Below are 18685 nucleotides of genomic sequence, written 5' to 3' on the forward strand. Positions count from 1 at the left end.
CGGGACCACTTTTAACGGGCATATTCGCTTCAGTTTATTCAGTCAGCTTATCAGCCACCAAACAATATTTTTCTCTCACAACAAATCAGCCGTTTCAACTTTTCAACTAGCTTATAAGCTGAAGCGAACAGGCCTAGCACCTTTAGCAAGTTTTAATACCTCATCCATGTGTTTATGAAAAATAGGGTGTTAAACTTTAACACCTTACTTTTAACACAAGTGTTTGGATAGAAAAGTGTTAAAAAGTGTTAAAAGTGGGGTTCCAAACAGAGCCTGTATGTGATCACTTGGTGCCTGTCTGTTGTTTACATCATGTACGTACGGTACGGGCGTGCAGGCCACCCAACATTTTCCGCACACGTACACTAGACGTGGCGCAATTAGCGTAGGATGCAAGCAAAAGGCCGCAAGGGGAAATGCACTTTAGGTTCGCTTAACAGCATCATCACTGGTAGTAGTGCTAGTGTAGCACTCCGTACGTGGCTAGTTGCAGTGATGACGCCGGCCGGCATTTCGTCGCGCAATGCACAACAGCTTGACAAGCTCTCGCTGAGACCAGGTAGCACAACCACCAACTTTCACATAAAGCCAACCTTTTCCCTTAGAATAGAAGAGTACCGTCATTTGCAGATATTCCAAACAAAAGCATAAAACCGGAACAAAAGGTATTAAAAAAAGGGGGAGGGGGCAATTGCAGAGATCAAGATCAGCAAATTGCCCCATTGCAGTGCCGCAAGCTTCGCGCTACACGTACAGCAATTGCAGTTTCGTATCGAAAAAGGTATTTGGCCTCTTATCTACTTGCCCGGGTAGCAGCAGCATTCTTTTCTTCAGCTGCGGGAGCTGCATGCCCAGCGGAACTTCTGCCGGTTGCTTTTCTTTTTTTTTTTAAAAAAAAAAGCGAAAGTCTTCTGCTTGATTGATCCCACAACCGGTAGACACCACCAGTACGGGCTCGTCGCCGAGAGAGTAGAGAAGAGGCAAGAGGCAACCACTAACCGCTGTCTGAACTTGGACAGGAAAACGTGCATGTAAACTCGTTGCAACTGCCAGGACCGACAGCTGCTGGCCTGCTGCCCATGCCGCCGGGTGGTGACCGATGGACCAGAGTAATAATGAGTTGCCCTAGTGCGAGATCCGCAGCCGCTGTTGGAGATCACGCACATAAATGGCTCCGGGCAGGACGCCAGTGTAGATGCTGTTGCCGCCCCCCCCCCCCCCCCCCCCCCAAATGAATCTGCGGACGGCCGGCCTGTTCGCTTCAACTTATAAGTCGGCTGAAACGGCTGATTTGTTGTGAAAGGAAAATACTATTTGGTGGCTGATAAGCTGAAGCGAACAGGTCGGACGACCTCCTCCTCCTCTTCTTCAATCGTGCCAATTCTTCAATCGTGCATGGCACGCCCGTTTTAAGGCCTTGTTGCCAAACAAGGTGTTAAAGTTTAACACCCATCACATCGGATGTTTGATGCTAATTAGGAGTATTAAACATAGACTAATTACAAAACTAATTGCACAGATGAAGTGTGATTCGTGAGACGAATCTATTAAGCCTAATTAGTCCATGATTTGACAATGTGGTGCTACAGTAACCATTTGCTAATGATGGATTAATTAGGCTTAATAGATTTGTCTCGCGAATTAGCACAGTGTTCTGCAATTAGTTTTATAATTAGCTCATGTTTAGTTCTCCTAATTAGCATCCAAACATCCGATGTGATACTGTTAAAGTTTAACACCTCGTATCCAAACACCTCCTTACCCCGTATGGTTAGATTACTGTCGCTGCCCTGAACCTCATCGTGTACAGTGAATCTGAGGAGGGACCAAGTGTCCTACAGTACTCTACTCTAGCCTAGTCAGTGAGACAGACAGCGTCCTTTCCTTGTACGCTGCCGTGTCTGCAGTAACAGTGCATAACAGTAATGCAATGATGCCGCTAGCCCTAGGCCTTGCTGCTGGCCATGCTCTGTCGCCTGGGAAGCTCGCCGTTCGGCGTTCGCCGTTGCTGCAAGACCTGCCTGCAACCCTCGCATGCTGCCGGCCTCCGCTTTTGCTTGCCTTTTTCCGATCGCTGGCAGTGCGCCATCTTCCTTAATCCTTCTATCGTGCTTAGCGGGACTGATCGGAGAACATAATTGTATGCGGGGGCTAGTGCTCGGTGTCAGCCTTCTTTCTGATCAGAACACCACCACCAAGCTACTCAAGTAGTACTAGTCTGGTTGCTTTGGCCAAAACGATGCTAATGAGAACCTGTACGTCCTTTGGTCAGCACTGGCGACTGGCAATAACGGATTCCGATCATAAACCTTTTTTCACTCGGAACTCGAGTACAGGAATTCATCCATTTTTCTAGAGAAATGTTAGCTGCTCTTTTAGATATTTCCAATGGTGTAGAACAGTAGAAGAAGCCTATTGGAGGAGGAGACACTGCATGCATGTGAAGGATGGTCCCATCCCTGCTAGAAGCAGGAGGATTACCGGCACAGAATCTCACGAACCCTGGTGGCTAGGTGGGCCTCACCAATTGAGCTGCCAACTATCATTGGATGTCTCTGGGTCCCTTCCTATTGCCACAGTCAGCAACTAAACGAGCAGTCCAGATTCTAGAATCGCGCAATTGTGCGTGCGGTTGGTTCGAAAAAACTCCAAGGCTGATCTTTCAAAAAAAAAAACTTTAAGGTTCTTTGGATTTCAATTACTAGTATTTAACTGGTTTTTCTTCATTAAACTTGGGTTGTATCTTAGACATTTTTAGCAAATTACACATATAATCAAAATAGTTCTCCACTCACATGTTTTATTCCTTTCCATTATTCTATCCCTGATGCTGATGCCTCCTAAGAAGGGAAATGGGTTGGGAATTTGCATTGTTTGTCCAATCGAATGTGACAAATCAAGTGGAAAGAAGAAGTAACTGAATTATCCCTGATACATTTATTTACATGAAAAGCAAGTGTCTATCAAGGGGAAAGTGAAAAGTGCTGTATTGCTCGTGGATGCACGCGTCTGTCGAATCGAATAGACCAAATAATTATCGGAATCGAATGGAACAGAAAGGAGGGAGCCTACAAGTCATTTCTTGTTGCGCCACGATCACTCTAAAGAAGAGAAAGAAGAAGGATCTCCCATGGTGGGGGGTGGAGACAGTAGCCAAAAGGAACCCCCAAAAAAGAGGAGAAAATAAGGTTGTGGCCAGCATGACAAGGCAATGCAACGTGCCTCTCATCAAATTGCAGAAGTATCTTTTATTTCCCTCCCACGACCCATCTCCTTCCAAGCTCTAATCTAGATTTCTTCATCTACTGGCGTGCAAGCCAAGATGTGATATATGTAAACGCATGATGCATGTACATGTGTGCCTGCCGAGAGGGATGGGAGCTGATGAAGTTGCAACAAAGCAACGTAACCAAAGCCCTTTGGATGCAACAAGAAAAGGAGGAGAGGTAGCCCAATTGTGCCCCCACATGAGGTAGCATATTCCCCGTCTGAAAGCATGGGTGTCCGTGGCCTTTATTTAGGTCATGCTGTTCTCCAACCAATGCAGGACCTGGAGGCAAAGGAAAAGGGCACTTTTGTAGTACCCCCCATGCATGACGAGTGGTGACCTTCAACCAAAACAAACAAACAAATCCTGATCTGGTGCAGGCGCAGGCCATGGGCAAGGGAAAGAAGGCAAAAAGTGTGCCGAGGAGATCTCATCTTTTCCAAGGTTGTGCTTGTGCATGCATGACCCACTTGAACGTGTCTTGGGCCTGATCATGAGGGCGAAAGATGCCCGTGTTGTCACCCCCATCGATCCACACACAAAGGACATGCACACCTCATCTTTATTTGCACGTCACTTTGCTTGCATGTTTCCTCTGCGTCTCCATCCTTTTCTTTGTAGCAGCTAGCTAGTAGCAGCTGCCTGGGAATCTATGCGTCCATCTGCCAATCCTTGGCTGGAGAGCCATCCATCTCATGATGAAGGATCAGTCACACTGACACCTTTGCTTCGCATGGTGGTGTCTGGATCCATTTGGAATTGAATTTCTTGCCTCTTTTTTGCAGCTGAATACTCTCTCCGGCCGGCAAGGAAGTTGCAGTAGCGTGATGGTGGTGGTGGTGTCAATTCCAACCGCCCAGAGCCCCGGACCAAGACCACCTCAAAGGTAGTCATCAGTGCATGAATAATGTAGGGTGTAGGGCATCAAAAGCAAGCATGGATGTGGTGTGGAGTGTAGTAGATTGGGTCTGGGTGCCTTGTTCCTAGGGCTCTCAGCTCATCACAGACACTACGGCAGGCTGGCCTAACTTGTTCCTGCTCGATCTCTGGTGGGGTGGTGTTGCTGCCATTGCCGCTGTTGGCCACCTTTTCCAAAAGGCGCAGCGCAGGTGACCAAAGGGAAAGGAAAAGATGTGCGAGGGCCTAGCAGCAAGCTGCATGCGTCCACCCGAAGCCAGCAGCATCGATGCTAGTGGTAGTGCTACTTACCGTGTACTGTTGTTGTTACTTGATAGCTGTGTCCACAAATCACAATCGTCACGATGACATTTCGTTATCTTTTTCTAGCAGTTAATTACTATGGTAACTCCTGTATTCAATCAGCGTGCAGAATAGTACGGTTAAACGTGAGAAAGTGCAGATGATGGCGGCAGATGCGCATTCATGCACTGCCGGCACCCTGTGCTGACTGAGCAGGTATGCACCGTACAAACATAGGTACTCGTACAGTCGTAGTACTACGGATCTACTGCGCTGTGCAACCATACGTACATACAGGATTACAGGTACTGCACGCACGCACGCAGTAATTGGCAGCGGGCCAGCGGGCCAGGCGCAACAGAGGAGGAATAGTATACTGATTTTTTGATGAGCTACGTGCCCACCGAGAGATGGGCCTGATCTGCCAGAACTGAGCAGAATAATTTTTTCTATGTGGGCCACGCGAGCAAAGTACACCGCGTATCCCACCCAAAGCGGACCAGCCCGTGTGAGTTGGACCTGTTAGTTGGGCCACATCCATTGCCCATTTGCTGCTTTGCGCGCATTCCTGCTTCCAGAGGCAGGGTTTCCAGCAGGCAGCAGCGGGGGAAACTCAGAAGTGGAAATTTCTCGCTCGTGCACCGGAATTTCCACGGGCTTCTCGGGAGAGCGACGGTGTTTAACGAGACGCATAACATAAGCCTTCGAGAAGGGCCGCTCAGAACGGCAAATTTACCTGAAAACAGCCATTCAGGCCAATAAAAATCGCGAGGTGATCTGATCCCCCGTGCAAGCATTCAACTAAACAAAGCTTAGAGTGGGCCTTAGACTCTTCCGGCAAGCATCATCCAGAGCCAACTTTGCTCATATGGCCGTATCCCATAAACCAGATGCGATGTGGTCCATCAGTTGTACTTTGCTTATGGCATTTGCTCTTTCATGTATTCCAGCCATGAAACGCTACAGACAGGCCCTTGATGACATAAATGATGGGCACGCGGTAAGGAAGAAAGGAAATATGTTGTTCTTCAAGATGCCAAGGTCGTTGCCAATGTTGGGCATACACAATGTGTGGAAAATTGCTGCCTTTGTTTAATGCCAGGTCAATTAAACATCTATATCTCATCAAGGAAAATGTTCAAACTTCTAGCTTTATTTATCCCAAGTAGATTTGAGAAGCAGCGTATGCAAGGGGTCTTTGTTATCAAGCAGTGTATAAGCAATTAAACATCAATGCTTATGGCTCAAGAACTGAATAATGTTTGTATGAGACCACTGGTGCATTAGATGGGAAGTAGGCAGAGATGGACTCGTCGAACCACCAGCGACAGCGTTGCTCGTCATCTGCTACAGAAATTCTGCAAACTGTGTTCATGTGTTGGCCTAAATGAACGCGCACTGTCACGGATTATCTTAACGAGGACGCCTCTCTCGGTTCATTCGTTGCATGTTTGGTCGGTACTTTCTGCAGGCTTGCATTGTAGGAGCAGTTGCATCTTGAAATGAAAAGATGTACGACCAACGGGGGAGACATGCTTGTTTTATTCGAGAGAAAACAATGCAGTATGAGGGTTGCTGGCTTGTTGCTTTAAGCAATGGCAGTTGATGCATTTGGCTGTTGGATGATCCAAGTATGAGGAACAGCCCATTCTTGATTCTCCCAAATGTACATCGTACGTGGGTACATAAAGGTAGAATCAGATACAAAGGTATCCATATGGCAGATGTACACCCCCAAAAGCTTACTCATAAAAGTAAAGCATGAAAAAAGGAACTGGAATAACTACGCGAATTTCACAAAAGGAATGATGCCTCAGCTTTTACTGAGATAGCTGCCTTCCGATTCCGAGGATAGCATCATAACAGGTAGTCTTATACTGTCCTTTCATCATTAGCTAAGCACAATCGTTTGCATAGTTTGGAACAACTTCGAATCCAAAACATGAAAGTAGGATCTGGAAGCAAACAGAAACTAAAGGTTGCAAATGAAGAAACTTTAGTTGCAGGTATGCAACCATGGGTATATAAACTATAAAGTAGAACCAGATACAAAGGTATTGTTGCATCTTCTTTTGTTTTCAGAATATCCCTCAATCAAAAGTAGGATGGCTGTAGCTGCTGGATACTTGGATGATCCAAGAAAAAGGAACAGCCTTAATCTGATTCTCCCATCAAATGTACATGTAGTCCGAGGGTATATAAACTATAAAGTAGAACCAGATACAAAGGTATTCTGGCGGCTGATGTACACCAGTACAAGATAGATCACCCCCAAAAGCCTATAGAAAGAAACCATAGAAAAGGGGGGGCATAGGGATAAGTTATGCGAACTTCACAAGAAGAATAACACAAATAAACTTTGCGAATTTATAGAAAAGGGGGGCATATGGTTTCTTTTTATGAGTAGGATAACTTATCCCTATGCCCCCCTTGTTATCCTGTGTGTAACTGCAGCTCATAACAAAGACTCAAAGAGACATTTCTATGTGGAAAGTTCCAGACATCTGGCTAGTGATAGAAGAATTTTGACAAGAGCCCTGTGTCAGGTCATGCAACAAGGGAAGTTGGCTGCTTTGCTCACATTTCATATGCATGCCTTCCTATCCATCCCAGCGGTAAACACTAAACACTCACTTAACAAAATTCAGCAAAGGAAGGAACCCACGAAGCAGCAACTAAAGGTAAACAAAGAAAATACCTAGAATGAAACTTGTAACATGTATTTATATGCACGCATCTTTGTTACACCATTATTCTTTGGAAATAGAAATTCCTAATCCTTTAGCACAGCAACAAAACGTGCTATGGTAACTCAGCACAAGCTATGTGCTAAATATTGCATGCAAGGTTTTATCAAATCTGCCCACACCAGCATTTTGGACAACAAAATCAAAGAGATATTCTATAGGATGCAAATGAATCCAAAAGGAGAGAGATATAACATGTGGAGACAAACTGTAGCTACAGGTTTGCATGTATCATCATTAATGCAACCAACACAAGAAATCCATTAAAGTGAAATAATATATCAACACAACCCAGATCATAGCTTACTAATGTCAATAAGCAACTTAGCTGCAGTGCCAAATTCCAATAAGCAACTTAAAGAGCTATTCACCATCTAAATGCTACCAAGCAGAACATTCTAGCACAAAGAACAACTGAGGCACATTGCCAAATTCGAATTATTTCCAAGACAAAATCTGGCACAGCTACGTACTCTAAAAACCCAGAAACAACTAGCAAATCATCTGGCGATTAGGTTTAATAACCAGAAACAGATATAACCTACCATAATCATGGCACGATAACACATACACATTTGAAATCCACAAAACTCAAATAACAACACGCACAAGAAAGCTCATCAGTTATAGCATTATTGGGCACATATGACCATCGCAAGTTCAACGAGCAAGTTAAGCTGTGAATCTACATGCTACTGAGCAGATGAACATTCTAGCACAATGAGCAAACTAGCTTCAGTTCCCATTATCACCAACACTAACACCAGAGCTGCTACTTTAACCTAAAAACAAGGTTCATTGCCAATTGGAGCTTCTAACTAGCAAATCTTCTGTTCTATCACTAGAAACAACCCGCCATGAATATCAGTTGTGCACAGCATAGATAAGAAACACTAAAGCAATTGCAGGATTATTTCTTCCCATAGTCTAACCTTATCATCCAAGTTTGCCCCCATTTTCTTAACTCTTCTCAGTGAAACAGGTGGAATTAGGCAATCAGACCCTGAGAATCTGAAGCTTATTGGCAAATGCAATAGCAACCCAGTCAGGCTGGGTTGCGGACCACTGCAGCTGCTCAATCTCTGCCCCTGCCGTATATGCCAAAATGGGATCAAGACCGCCCTCTGCTGCTGCAGCTGCGGCAGCGTTACCATTTCCATTGTTGCCGCCGTTGCTCCCAGTGCCCATTGATGATAGGTCCCATATCAGCGCCTGCATGTCATCCCCAGCTGTGCAGATGTGGCAAGAAGAGTGTGGCGCCCACGCGATGGCATTGACAGGTGCATGGTGACGGTGCAGCTCTACCACTGGCAGTGTCGGGTAGCGGATATCAAGCACGACCACCTTGGGACTGTCCATGATGATGGTGGCCATGTACCTCGGGTCTTGCTTGTTCCATCCCAGCCTGACGAGCGGTGTCGGTGACGCAGCTCCGCCATCTCCAGCACCCGAATTGGAGCCACCACCGCCACCGCCACCTGAACCAGACTCGTAGATGATTGTGGAATGCTCCTTGTCCCGGAGGTCAAAGACACGGACAGAGCCGTCGGCGGAGACGGATGCGAAGACCCCCGCGCCTCCCCAGGCGATGTCATAGACCTCCTTGTCGTGGGCGATGAGCTGGGTGTCGACGGCCTCGCGCTCGACGTCCCAGATTGTGCAGGTGGTGTCGATGGAGGAGGTGCCGATGCGGCGCGGGTCGGCGTCGTTCCAGTCGAAGGAGGTGAGCGGGCCGCAGTAGTCGCTGTTGCGGTTGCCGTTGAGCTCGCAGCGGAGCTCGACGCCCGGCTGCGGGGCGCCGTTGCAGCGGACGGAGCCGGAGTTGTTGTTGTTGTTGGCGGCGGCGGCGGCGTCGTCGGCGGACGGGATGCGCCAGATGCGGAGGTGGTCGGCGGAGGTGGCGAGGAGGTCGGGGCGGATCGCGTGCGGGTCCGGGATGAACATGGTCTTGGTGGGCGGGTACTGGTGGTCGAAGGCGAGGACGGGGGCGATGTCGCCCGAGGCCTCGTCGAGCTGGACGACCTCGACGCGGTTGGGGACCTGCTCGAGGAGGCTGGCGATGGCGAGGCGGTACTTCCTGTCGCGGCGCACGCTCCAGTTCATGGCGTAGATGTGCCAGCCGGCCTCGTAGGTGTAGATCTCCGACCGCTTGGCCTCCCCGCCGCCGCCGCCGCGGCTGCCCCCGCCGTTGCCCTGCTCCTGATCCGCCCACGCATCGCCGTCACCGACCCCGCCCATGGCGTCGCCGCCTTCGCCTTCAACGCGCCGCTGCCGGCGCCGCTACGGGAGGAAGGGAATCGAGGTGGATAGGGCAAGTGCTGCGGATTTGGGGGGTTTCAGTTCTGGGAAGGAGAGAGTCGAGTCGACTCGACTGACTGGTGTGGTGGGGAAGGGGATTGATTGTGGTGTGCAGGCTGCGGGTGGGAGCGACGGAGCGTGGTGTTTTTCTTGCGCTATTGTGCGGCTGGTGGGTTGGGCCTTTGCACTTTCGGTAGAGTGAGGAGAAGCGAGATGGCCCAACTATTGGGCTTTTCACCTTGAACCAATAAAAAAGACTTTAAAACAGGGAAAAAAAAGTCCTATTTACTACCGAGTCCGCATTTTCTCCAAGACTCAAAAAACCGTCCATCATGACTTCTCGTGCTTTGGAAACCGGACATAAGACCCCCTCAACCCGATGGTATCGTGGTTTTATCCTACGTGGTGCCACATCATCTATCACATGTGGCAACCTACTTGACGGGCCCATATGTCAGCCTCTGTAATCTTCATCTCCCTCCCGCTTTCTCAGTTGCAGCCCAGGCCACGGCCTCTCCAATCTAGGTGGAGCTGTCGAGCAATGCCGCGACCGCGCCCACCCATCACAGTCAGGGTTCTTATCCGCTTCCGGTGACCCGCTAGTGGTGCTCCTCGATGTAGTCCTCTGATGAGCCGTGGACGCCGCCAACATCATCGCCTGCCTCCTGACCTGCGAGCGTTCTTTGCCCACCGTCGTTACGCCGAGGGCCGAGTCGGGGCCTCCGCTTTTCGGGTGACCCCTAGGAACTTCGTGCAAGCACGTCAGTCAGTCGCTCACTGGGCACACCTCTGCTCCCTAACGCTTAACGAGGCCGACGAGCTGGGTTCCCAGATGTCACGATGTGTGGATGTTTGTTAGCTTGATGTCAGCAATGATGAGGACCAAACTGCATCGTGGCCATGAACTTGCCACAGCGGTAGCCAGATTGAGCACCGCAAGGACCTAATTGAGCACCTAAATCCAAATTCCAATCGAGCATCTCAGGGACAAAATTGAGTACTATCCTACCAAATTAAGAAGCTTAATTGTTCAATCAATCGATCCAATATGCCTGCACATAGCACGCTCGCTACCATGATAGCCATGTCCGTCTGCTAGCCGTGGCTCCTGCCCTGGGCTCAGTGGCTGTCGCTCGTACCGTGGCTGCCGCTATCATGGCCGGTTGGCCCGTTGATCCGTGCCACACTTGTTCGTATCCACCTCCTGGGCTGCAGCTAAGAGAAGATGCTGACAATTGACATGGTATGTGTGCCTAGGCCTGAGGCCACAGGAGGAAAGGGTGAGCTAGTCGGAGCACGCCAGCAGCAGATCGAGTGGCGCTGCCACCAACCTCAGATCGAGTGGCGCTGCCACCAACCTCTGAACCTTCTCACGTATTGCAGCCATGCTTGCTTGCTCGGTTGCTCCCGGGGTCGGGCGGGAGCCCAGGACAGGGTGGAGCGAGGCTATTTCTTTTATTTTTTATTTTACATATGTTGACACATCAGCGAAAATTCATCCACATCTCAATACCTTTGCCATGAGTGCCACATAGGATAAAACCGGACTAGAATCGGATAGGGAGGTCAGTTGTCCAGTTTTAGGAGCACGAGGAGCTAGAATAGACGGTTTTTGACTCTTAGGAGGAACCACGAACTTAGCCCATTGTACAAGGAGGTAAATAGGACTTTTTTTTAAGACTCAGAAATGGAAGGTTGGATAAACTCTTACCTTCTAGCCTATCAGAGGCCCAGCTTCTCATCTTCTCTTCCTCTACGCTACCGTCAGTCTGTTACCCCTGCTCGGACGGCGCCATGGCTACCCCGCCGTGCCCTCCCTTTCCTTTCCTCCACCCATGGGCGACGGCTCCCATCGCCTTACTGCTCCGTCCATCACCACCATCTCGACTCTGTCGGTTACTAACCAAGGTAGGTCGTCGCCCGAACGACCGTGTCCATCCAGTCATCTTCCACCATCTCGATCGGTGACTACCGCTGCATTGCTCTTGCAGCTGTGTCGCCCACACCACCACTACCGGACAAACCGGCCACCAAGAACCTTTCTCTAAGCCGACAGATGTTGCAGAAGCCCAACCTCCAGCCCTAAAACCATAAAACCTCGCCTCTTCATTGGCGCGGGCAAGAACGAGGGTCAGCCAGTAGGCAGCTAGGGTTAGGATAGAGAGGAGTGGAGAAGAAGCAGATCTGATGGCTCACATCTTGTGCACGAATCTTAAACTCGAGAAGATGTACAAGCTCATTTTTTTCCCCTAAAGATGTATAGAAATCCCGAGGCAGGTCTGACCTCTGCGAACGGCCGCCGGCGCGGATGAGGCGACGGAGCAAAGAGTGAGAAAGGGAGGGGCACATCCGCAGCGACTTGGTTTAGTTAGGCCTCCTCCAACAATGCCACCTCTGACATGGAATAGGGAGAATGTAAGGAGAGAAAGTGTTTGTACTATCTCTTCTTCAACAGATAGTTCATAGAAAGAAAGTGGACCCCCAAACTATATGGACGTGAGAGAGGATATATGAGAGAATGTAAGGAGAGAAAGTGTGTGTACTATCTCTTCTTCAACAGATAGTTCATAGAAAGAAAGTGGACCCCTAAACTATATGGACGTGAGAGAGGATGTATAACCTAAGATGGTTTGAGCAATGTTTTATGAGACAAACTGTTGAAGAAGTTTTTCAAATAATGGATAAACATTCGGCCTCTATATCCACACTTAGATATATATATACAAAAATTACAAGAGTTCTTAGACTAATTTTCAAAACTGAGAAATACAAAAAACAAGAGAAATCCAAAAGAATAAGAAAGAAAGTTAGAAAGAGTACGTCCTTGCTTCAAACTTCTTTTGTATTTATGCATCAACAAATTTTCACATTACTCGTCCACTTAGAAACTCTTAATGTCAGAAACGTCCTGCGGTAAAATGGTCATCTGATGCTTGTCGATCCATGTCGTTCAGTTCCTTTAAAAGGAACTGAACTGAATCGATATCGATCATGGCGTCAAGAAACCTCACATCACACCCGTTGAAAAAGTTATTTAATGGACAAGCTTGTGCTAGCTTAACTGTTGGAGGAGACCTTAGCGCGACCTATGCTGTTCGAAAGAAAGAATATGTAGCGGCAGACCTCCACGCTGAGAGAAAGAAGATGATCTCCCGATCGAGAAGAAGGTGTCTTGAACAAAAAATGGATTTACAAAGAAAAAAGGCACTTTATACACGGTTTCATATTGAACGGGAGAACTAAGAACAACACGATGAACACGACAACAACTTACGGGAATCGCGTGCACTTTTCGGGATGCCCTATATCATCTAGTAGTTCCGAACTGTCACGCGGTCAGGTTGCTTTTTTTTTCTTATGCCCTTTTCTGGCACCCTCCTAGTCCTAGCCATGTCGGGCAATGCATCCTGATTCCTGAAGGTGCCTGGGCTCTTGGCTACCGCAAAGGGCACGGTCGTTGCTTATAAACTGTTGCACTGAGCGCCTGGCATCACTGGATGTTGCCATTTGGATCTTAGCTGCGGATCAGAGTCTCTATCTGTTTCTGAGATCTGATCGGCAGTGCATGAGAAAGATTTGTTCGACAAGTAGCATAGACTTGAGCCAGGAGACTAGCTTCAAATGGTATATCTGACTAAACTGAGAGATGCCGTCGTATCCGTGGGAAATCTCCAGTTTTCAATGAAGAAATAGGTCAGGTTCTTTAAGGAACGCGTCTGCAAGAAACTGCGACGAAGCGCACTGCACAATGCACAAGCGAATCATCTCCTAACAAAGACAGGCACAAGAGCATCAGGTTCGGTTTGAGAATTTATCCTGCGACACTCAGCTTGGTGCCTTTGGTAGATCGGACATCAAACTGAAGAACAACTGAGTATCAAAAAAAGAAAAAAAAAAGAACAGCTAACAAACAACTGCAACAGACGTCAGGTATTTCAAAGCTTCCAAACGCAAACAAGAGGCATCGGCTCGAGACACCAGTGCACTTCATTTCCACTAGCAAAAGATGTTAATATACTAATACCTCCACATCCCTCCCGGACGTGGAGCTCATGATGCTCACAGGCAAGCACATGTAATCAGTGCGCTCTAGTTACAAAAGCTGAACTGCAGCCTTCTGGAGGGGTGGCAGATCAGAGATGGAGCGTCTAATACGGCTTGAGGTAGTCGAAGAGATGGTCCCGGAAGGACGCCGCGTCCGCCGTCGGCGAACCGACGGGGGACTTGTTGTACCCGGCGGCTGGCTGGTGCTGGTCCTTCTGGCTCTGCTGATCACTACTCGCCGGCAGCTTGAGCTTCCCCTTGTCGGTCTCGATCTGCAGCGCCCTCGTCTGCCGCCGGCGCCGCTGCTGGTGCTGGTGCTGCTGCCGCCTCTGCTCCCGGCGCTTGTTCACGTACTCCTCGTGGATGAACGTCTCGATCATCTTCACTCGCAGCCTGGCTAAGCTGCTCTGCTTCCTACCAGCAGGCTAACACTTGCACCCAACTACACTATACTTCACTAAGCTACCTAGCTACTTCTTGTACTACAAGCTCCCAAGATCTGGAGGACGATGTTAACACTTAACAGAGAGGAACACTACTACTGATGAACTGAAGAACACTGATAGGAAGGAAGGAAGAGTGGTGCTCGTATTTGTGCCGAGCTAGAGCTTAGCGCCCGCATCTTTATAGGCCACCAAGTCAGGTCAATTATTCGTGCGCCCAGACACTTGTCCAGCTTACACAGGGCCAGCAGCAGCTGCTAACCAGCGTGACAGGAAATAAAATGCCCCCTTAGGCACTAGCACATGTATATAAACAAAGTAGTGCCTGTTATATGCTGATATTACTGACATGTGATGCAACTTTAGTCTTACTAGAACATTGCGCGGCGTTGCCGCGCATAAATATGCCCGCAGGCAGGCTAGCGACAGTAAGATAAGCATATCATATAGTATAGCATATGTAATATACACTGATAAGTTCTGCAGGTTTGAAGCATATACATATAGCTAAGTAGTAGTGCCAGATTCTAAAAGAACTTGTGTTTTGTATTATACAGGGCACAAGTTCTGTAAAATCTGGTCAAAGTACATATCTGAACCTTGAGCCTTGCAATATAGATAGCTGCCAAGTTTTTCACGACAGATCTGAAGAGTTTCAAAAGGATGGTTCTATTCGTTAGAACCAATCATTATAAAGTTCAAAAGCAACAATTAATGGACGACTTAGAAGGCGCTTGTGTTCAAAAGAGAAGTTTTTATAGTCCTCGTATTGTCACAAGTCCCTGGTCCAAAGTAATAGTAATTTGTAAGCAAATTTTGGAATTGGAGGTGCCAGAGTATAGTTTAGACTAAAAATATGTTGGGGATTTAGAGTTACCTGTTAAAAAACAGCTTATTGTCTCTTCTGCCTTTTGGATGATCCAGGGAAGTTTTGATTTTCTTCGAAGTCCTCATCATCCTATCAAGTGTGAATGTATTAGCTTTTTTCCTTTGAGGGGGGAAGGAAAGGGGGTGTTGTATACTGGTAAATAAACTTGAGTTTGAAGGGATTATTACTCACGTTAGAAGATCTTTCCCTTTTGGTATCAAAATTTTGGTCTCTGTCATTGCTATTATTTTTCCTTGAAAAATATCAGAACAACAGAGTATAACTTTTTTGTTAAGCAACAGAAATATATAAGAAATAATGGATAAAATATATTCAGATGATATTAAGTAAGATGTGTACTGATATTGTTGGAGTTCCATCAATTAGTTGTTGGCACTATGCTAATATTGTATTTTTGATGGATCATTGATGTTAATTTCTTGGTGCTGATTTTTTCGTTGGACCTGTATCTTGAAAAATTGTATACAATTAGTATTATATTAAGATGAGGAGTAAAAGAAATAATATTGTGTTGTTGTAGTTCTACAATATTACCTTTTTGGGTTCCATTGGGACTAGTGATGGTAGGCTCCTTTGAACAGTTTGGGAAGAACTGGTTCCAGTAAGAGAATTGGTCTTTCCAAATACTGGTATATTTGCTTGCCTTCCAAATTTCTCTTTAATATAGATGACATCATAAGATGGTTCATCACTGATCATGCTTTTTTTAGCTGACACCTTTACGATGAAGGTATATCTTTGACTAATCAAATTTGATATTTCAGCTGGAGTATCAAATTTGTTGTATATACTCTGTAAGCGCTGTATGGGCTTCCCAATAAGTTGTTGTGCCTTTTGATCAAACTCAACGAACTCAAGCTCATATGTTTCATCAGCTGCCATGAACGACAGTTTGTACCTGCATTTGAAATCATGAAAGGTAGCTTCTGAGAAATAATGTTCCTGCGATACTTGTATTGACCATACAATAGACTGCATGTAATATATCTTGAAAATAGACTGCAGTAGAATACAAAGGAAGGATATGTATTGATCAGCAATGTGTTCATGGAGGAAAGAAGACCGATATACGTGAATGAATGTGTGAAGTTCATGTTTAAAAATGTTGGCATATTCAAATGGTAATAGCGATTACACTGATGGTGGCTATACACTAAGAATGAAAGTTATACCTGTCTTCCACTTCAGTGCAAGGGCAGGTGTCTTTGGAGCACTTCTAAGTTGAATTGTTGTAGTAAGATCTTGAGTTACAAACCTTGCATGCTAGGTAGTACCAACCTTGATTTGGAGATAACTTAGTGATTGTGACAGTGCATTGGAATCTTGTGTTCTGTCAAATAATAGAAAATTATGGTTTTTCCATTTGGTGAAGCAAATCAATAAGTAAATTATACATTTATACTTGTATCATTACCATGTCTTCAAAAGGATCCATATCCTTCAGTGAAGAAGAGTTTTTTGTTCAATTGCCTAGCATTGTTATCAATTAATTCTATTTTCTCCACTGCATCCACTTCTGAGTATTATTTGTTTTGAATACGAAGATATATCTTACATGTTATAATACTCTTGGATAGCAGGTATCTCGAAATCATTAATGTACCATCGACAGGCAGATGTTCCACTGAGATATGATGGTTGTCCTCTTGATCCTTTCATGGGGGTACCCACAAAGATAGCTACAACAGGTGTTTCCTGTCCGATTGCATATACTTCATCTCCATCAAATTCTATTTCTCTTGCACCGGCTAGTGATAAGTTGACTGTCATACCACTGAAAATGTAAAAAAAAAGAGAAATAATTAGAACAAGTTTTTTAGATGAAATGGATATATTAGTATTAACATGCAGAAGAGGAAAATTTTATTCTCCACAATTAGAATATATCTAAGGATATCTATATTATTTTGAGTTGAAATTATTTGGGCACAATGTAAGTCTGAAAGACCAACTAATGACACATGTTTGTCCCTGTTGACCTAACAATTCTATGTTGTGGTAGTAAGAAATTTCTTATATTACTGAACTGAAATTAGATAATTACTCAGGAAGACCAGGGTATATAATCTGTTATTTCTTAAAAAAATATGTGTGTGATATATAAATGATAGGGTATATATAAGTAACATGCGCTATTCATGATTCACAGAAATGGTTTAAGAGATGGGAAGTTTTATTCACTTAAATAAGTCTCCTCTCAAGAAACAATTGACAAAAGTAACTTTAGCAAAAATGATATGAGACAGTCTGTGGAGCTAATATTTAATTTTTCATGGTATACGAGTCATTGCAAGTGTTTCCAATGTGCCACTATCTCAGTGGCATTTGCAGGTACAACTATATAAACAGTCCAGGTAGTTAATGTGTAGCATTTACCTGACATCTCGTAGAGTAATTGTCCTTCGTGTTTGTATTGTTCCAGCTCCTATGTGAAAATTTGCAGTGTTGGATACTGCTATAATTTGTCCGATGACATATGTATTAAGTGACAGAAAATTAGAGAGTATTTGTACATGTCCTATAATCTACAGAGTAACATTATTTCAATCTTAGAGAATTTTAAGAGTGTCTTTACATACCTAGGAATTTGTCTCTCATGTTTTTGTGTTGCTCTAGTTCAGAGAAAGGAGTTAACATACATGTGATCTTGGGAAACATAGCCGGGTCTGGTTCTACTGCAGTAATTATTGTTCTCTTGTTGAGCTTTATCATATAAGGATTTTGGACCACTCTATATTCATGCTTTGCTTGTTGAACCACAAATTTCTTGATTGTTACAACTTTCCCTTCTTGTAGCTGAGGCTTTAAAACAGGGATTGAGTCTGGTGGTATTTCGACATACATAGAAGTGCCCTGCAGAAACATGAAAGGAAAAAACTTAGAATGTTCAGAGATAACTTTTCATTTTACAAAAGAGGAAAGCATGACATTACGGAAATTCTAGTGTTAGCTTGCTAAGTTGAACTTTACTATGTCAGTATGTCACTATGCAAAGCACATATACAAAGACAGGTGCTCATTATTAAGACGTTGGGAGCAAGAAATTTTCTTTGGTAGTAGAGGTGTAAAATTACACTTGTTTTATCACAGCTTTAAATTTTAAACAGTAACAATACATATTTCATTTGCTTATTGATACCCAAATTAGAATTGTGAAAGGCATGCTTATCAATTTATTAGAGAAGTATTAGGGATATACAACAGTACAATATTACCTTTTTGTCAATTATAACCAGATCTAGATGCTTGATCTCTTCATCATCTGATTTTCCATGAAATTCCCACATTCTTGATATCCTCACACATATAGTCCAGTGATATTGTTCAGGTCGTATATCTGACAGTAAGTCAATAGCCATCTAAACAGAAATGAAAAAAAATCGTTATATATATGTGAACACTTCATGGTACACTATATTTTTTGTTTCATTAGTACATGTACCATCTTCCTTTTCTATCAGAAATTTTAGTCCCTTTTTGGAAGTAACTCGTGATGCAGCAACATATAATTGTCCATGTGTAAAAACTGGCTTTTTAAGATATATACCAACATTGGATAATGTTTGCCCTTGACTTTTATTTATAGTCATTGCATAACACACTTTAACAGGAAATTGGCGTCGGTTTAGAACAAATGGCCATTTAGAACCTCTTGTAGTTAAATTTATACGTGGAATTGATACTTTATGGCCAATATTTGAACTGGTTATAATAAGTGCCTCGATCACATTATCCGCAAGATTAGTAACAATCAATCTTGTGCCATTGCATAAACCAATACTTTGATTGATATTTC

At 45.1% G+C, this 18685-nt stretch overlaps 1 protein-coding gene across 1 annotated transcript; it reads right to left on the minus strand.

Moving 5' to 3' along the window:
- Window positions 1–7811: 7811 nt before the first annotated feature.
- On the minus strand, window positions 7812–9639 carry LOC117852870 (WD repeat-containing protein LWD1). Its single transcript, XM_034735159.2, has one exon. The coding sequence runs from the start codon at window positions 9451–9453 to the stop codon at window positions 8212–8214; it is 1242 nt and encodes a 413-aa protein (XP_034591050.1). The 5' UTR covers window positions 9454–9639; the 3' UTR covers window positions 7812–8211.
- Window positions 9640–18685: the final 9046 nt, after the last annotated feature.

The sequence above is a fragment of the Setaria viridis genome, chromosome 1 (assembly GCF_005286985.2).
Source record: "Setaria viridis chromosome 1, Setaria_viridis_v4.0, whole genome shotgun sequence".
NCBI classification, from domain to species: domain Eukaryota; kingdom Viridiplantae; phylum Streptophyta; class Magnoliopsida; order Poales; family Poaceae; genus Setaria; species Setaria viridis.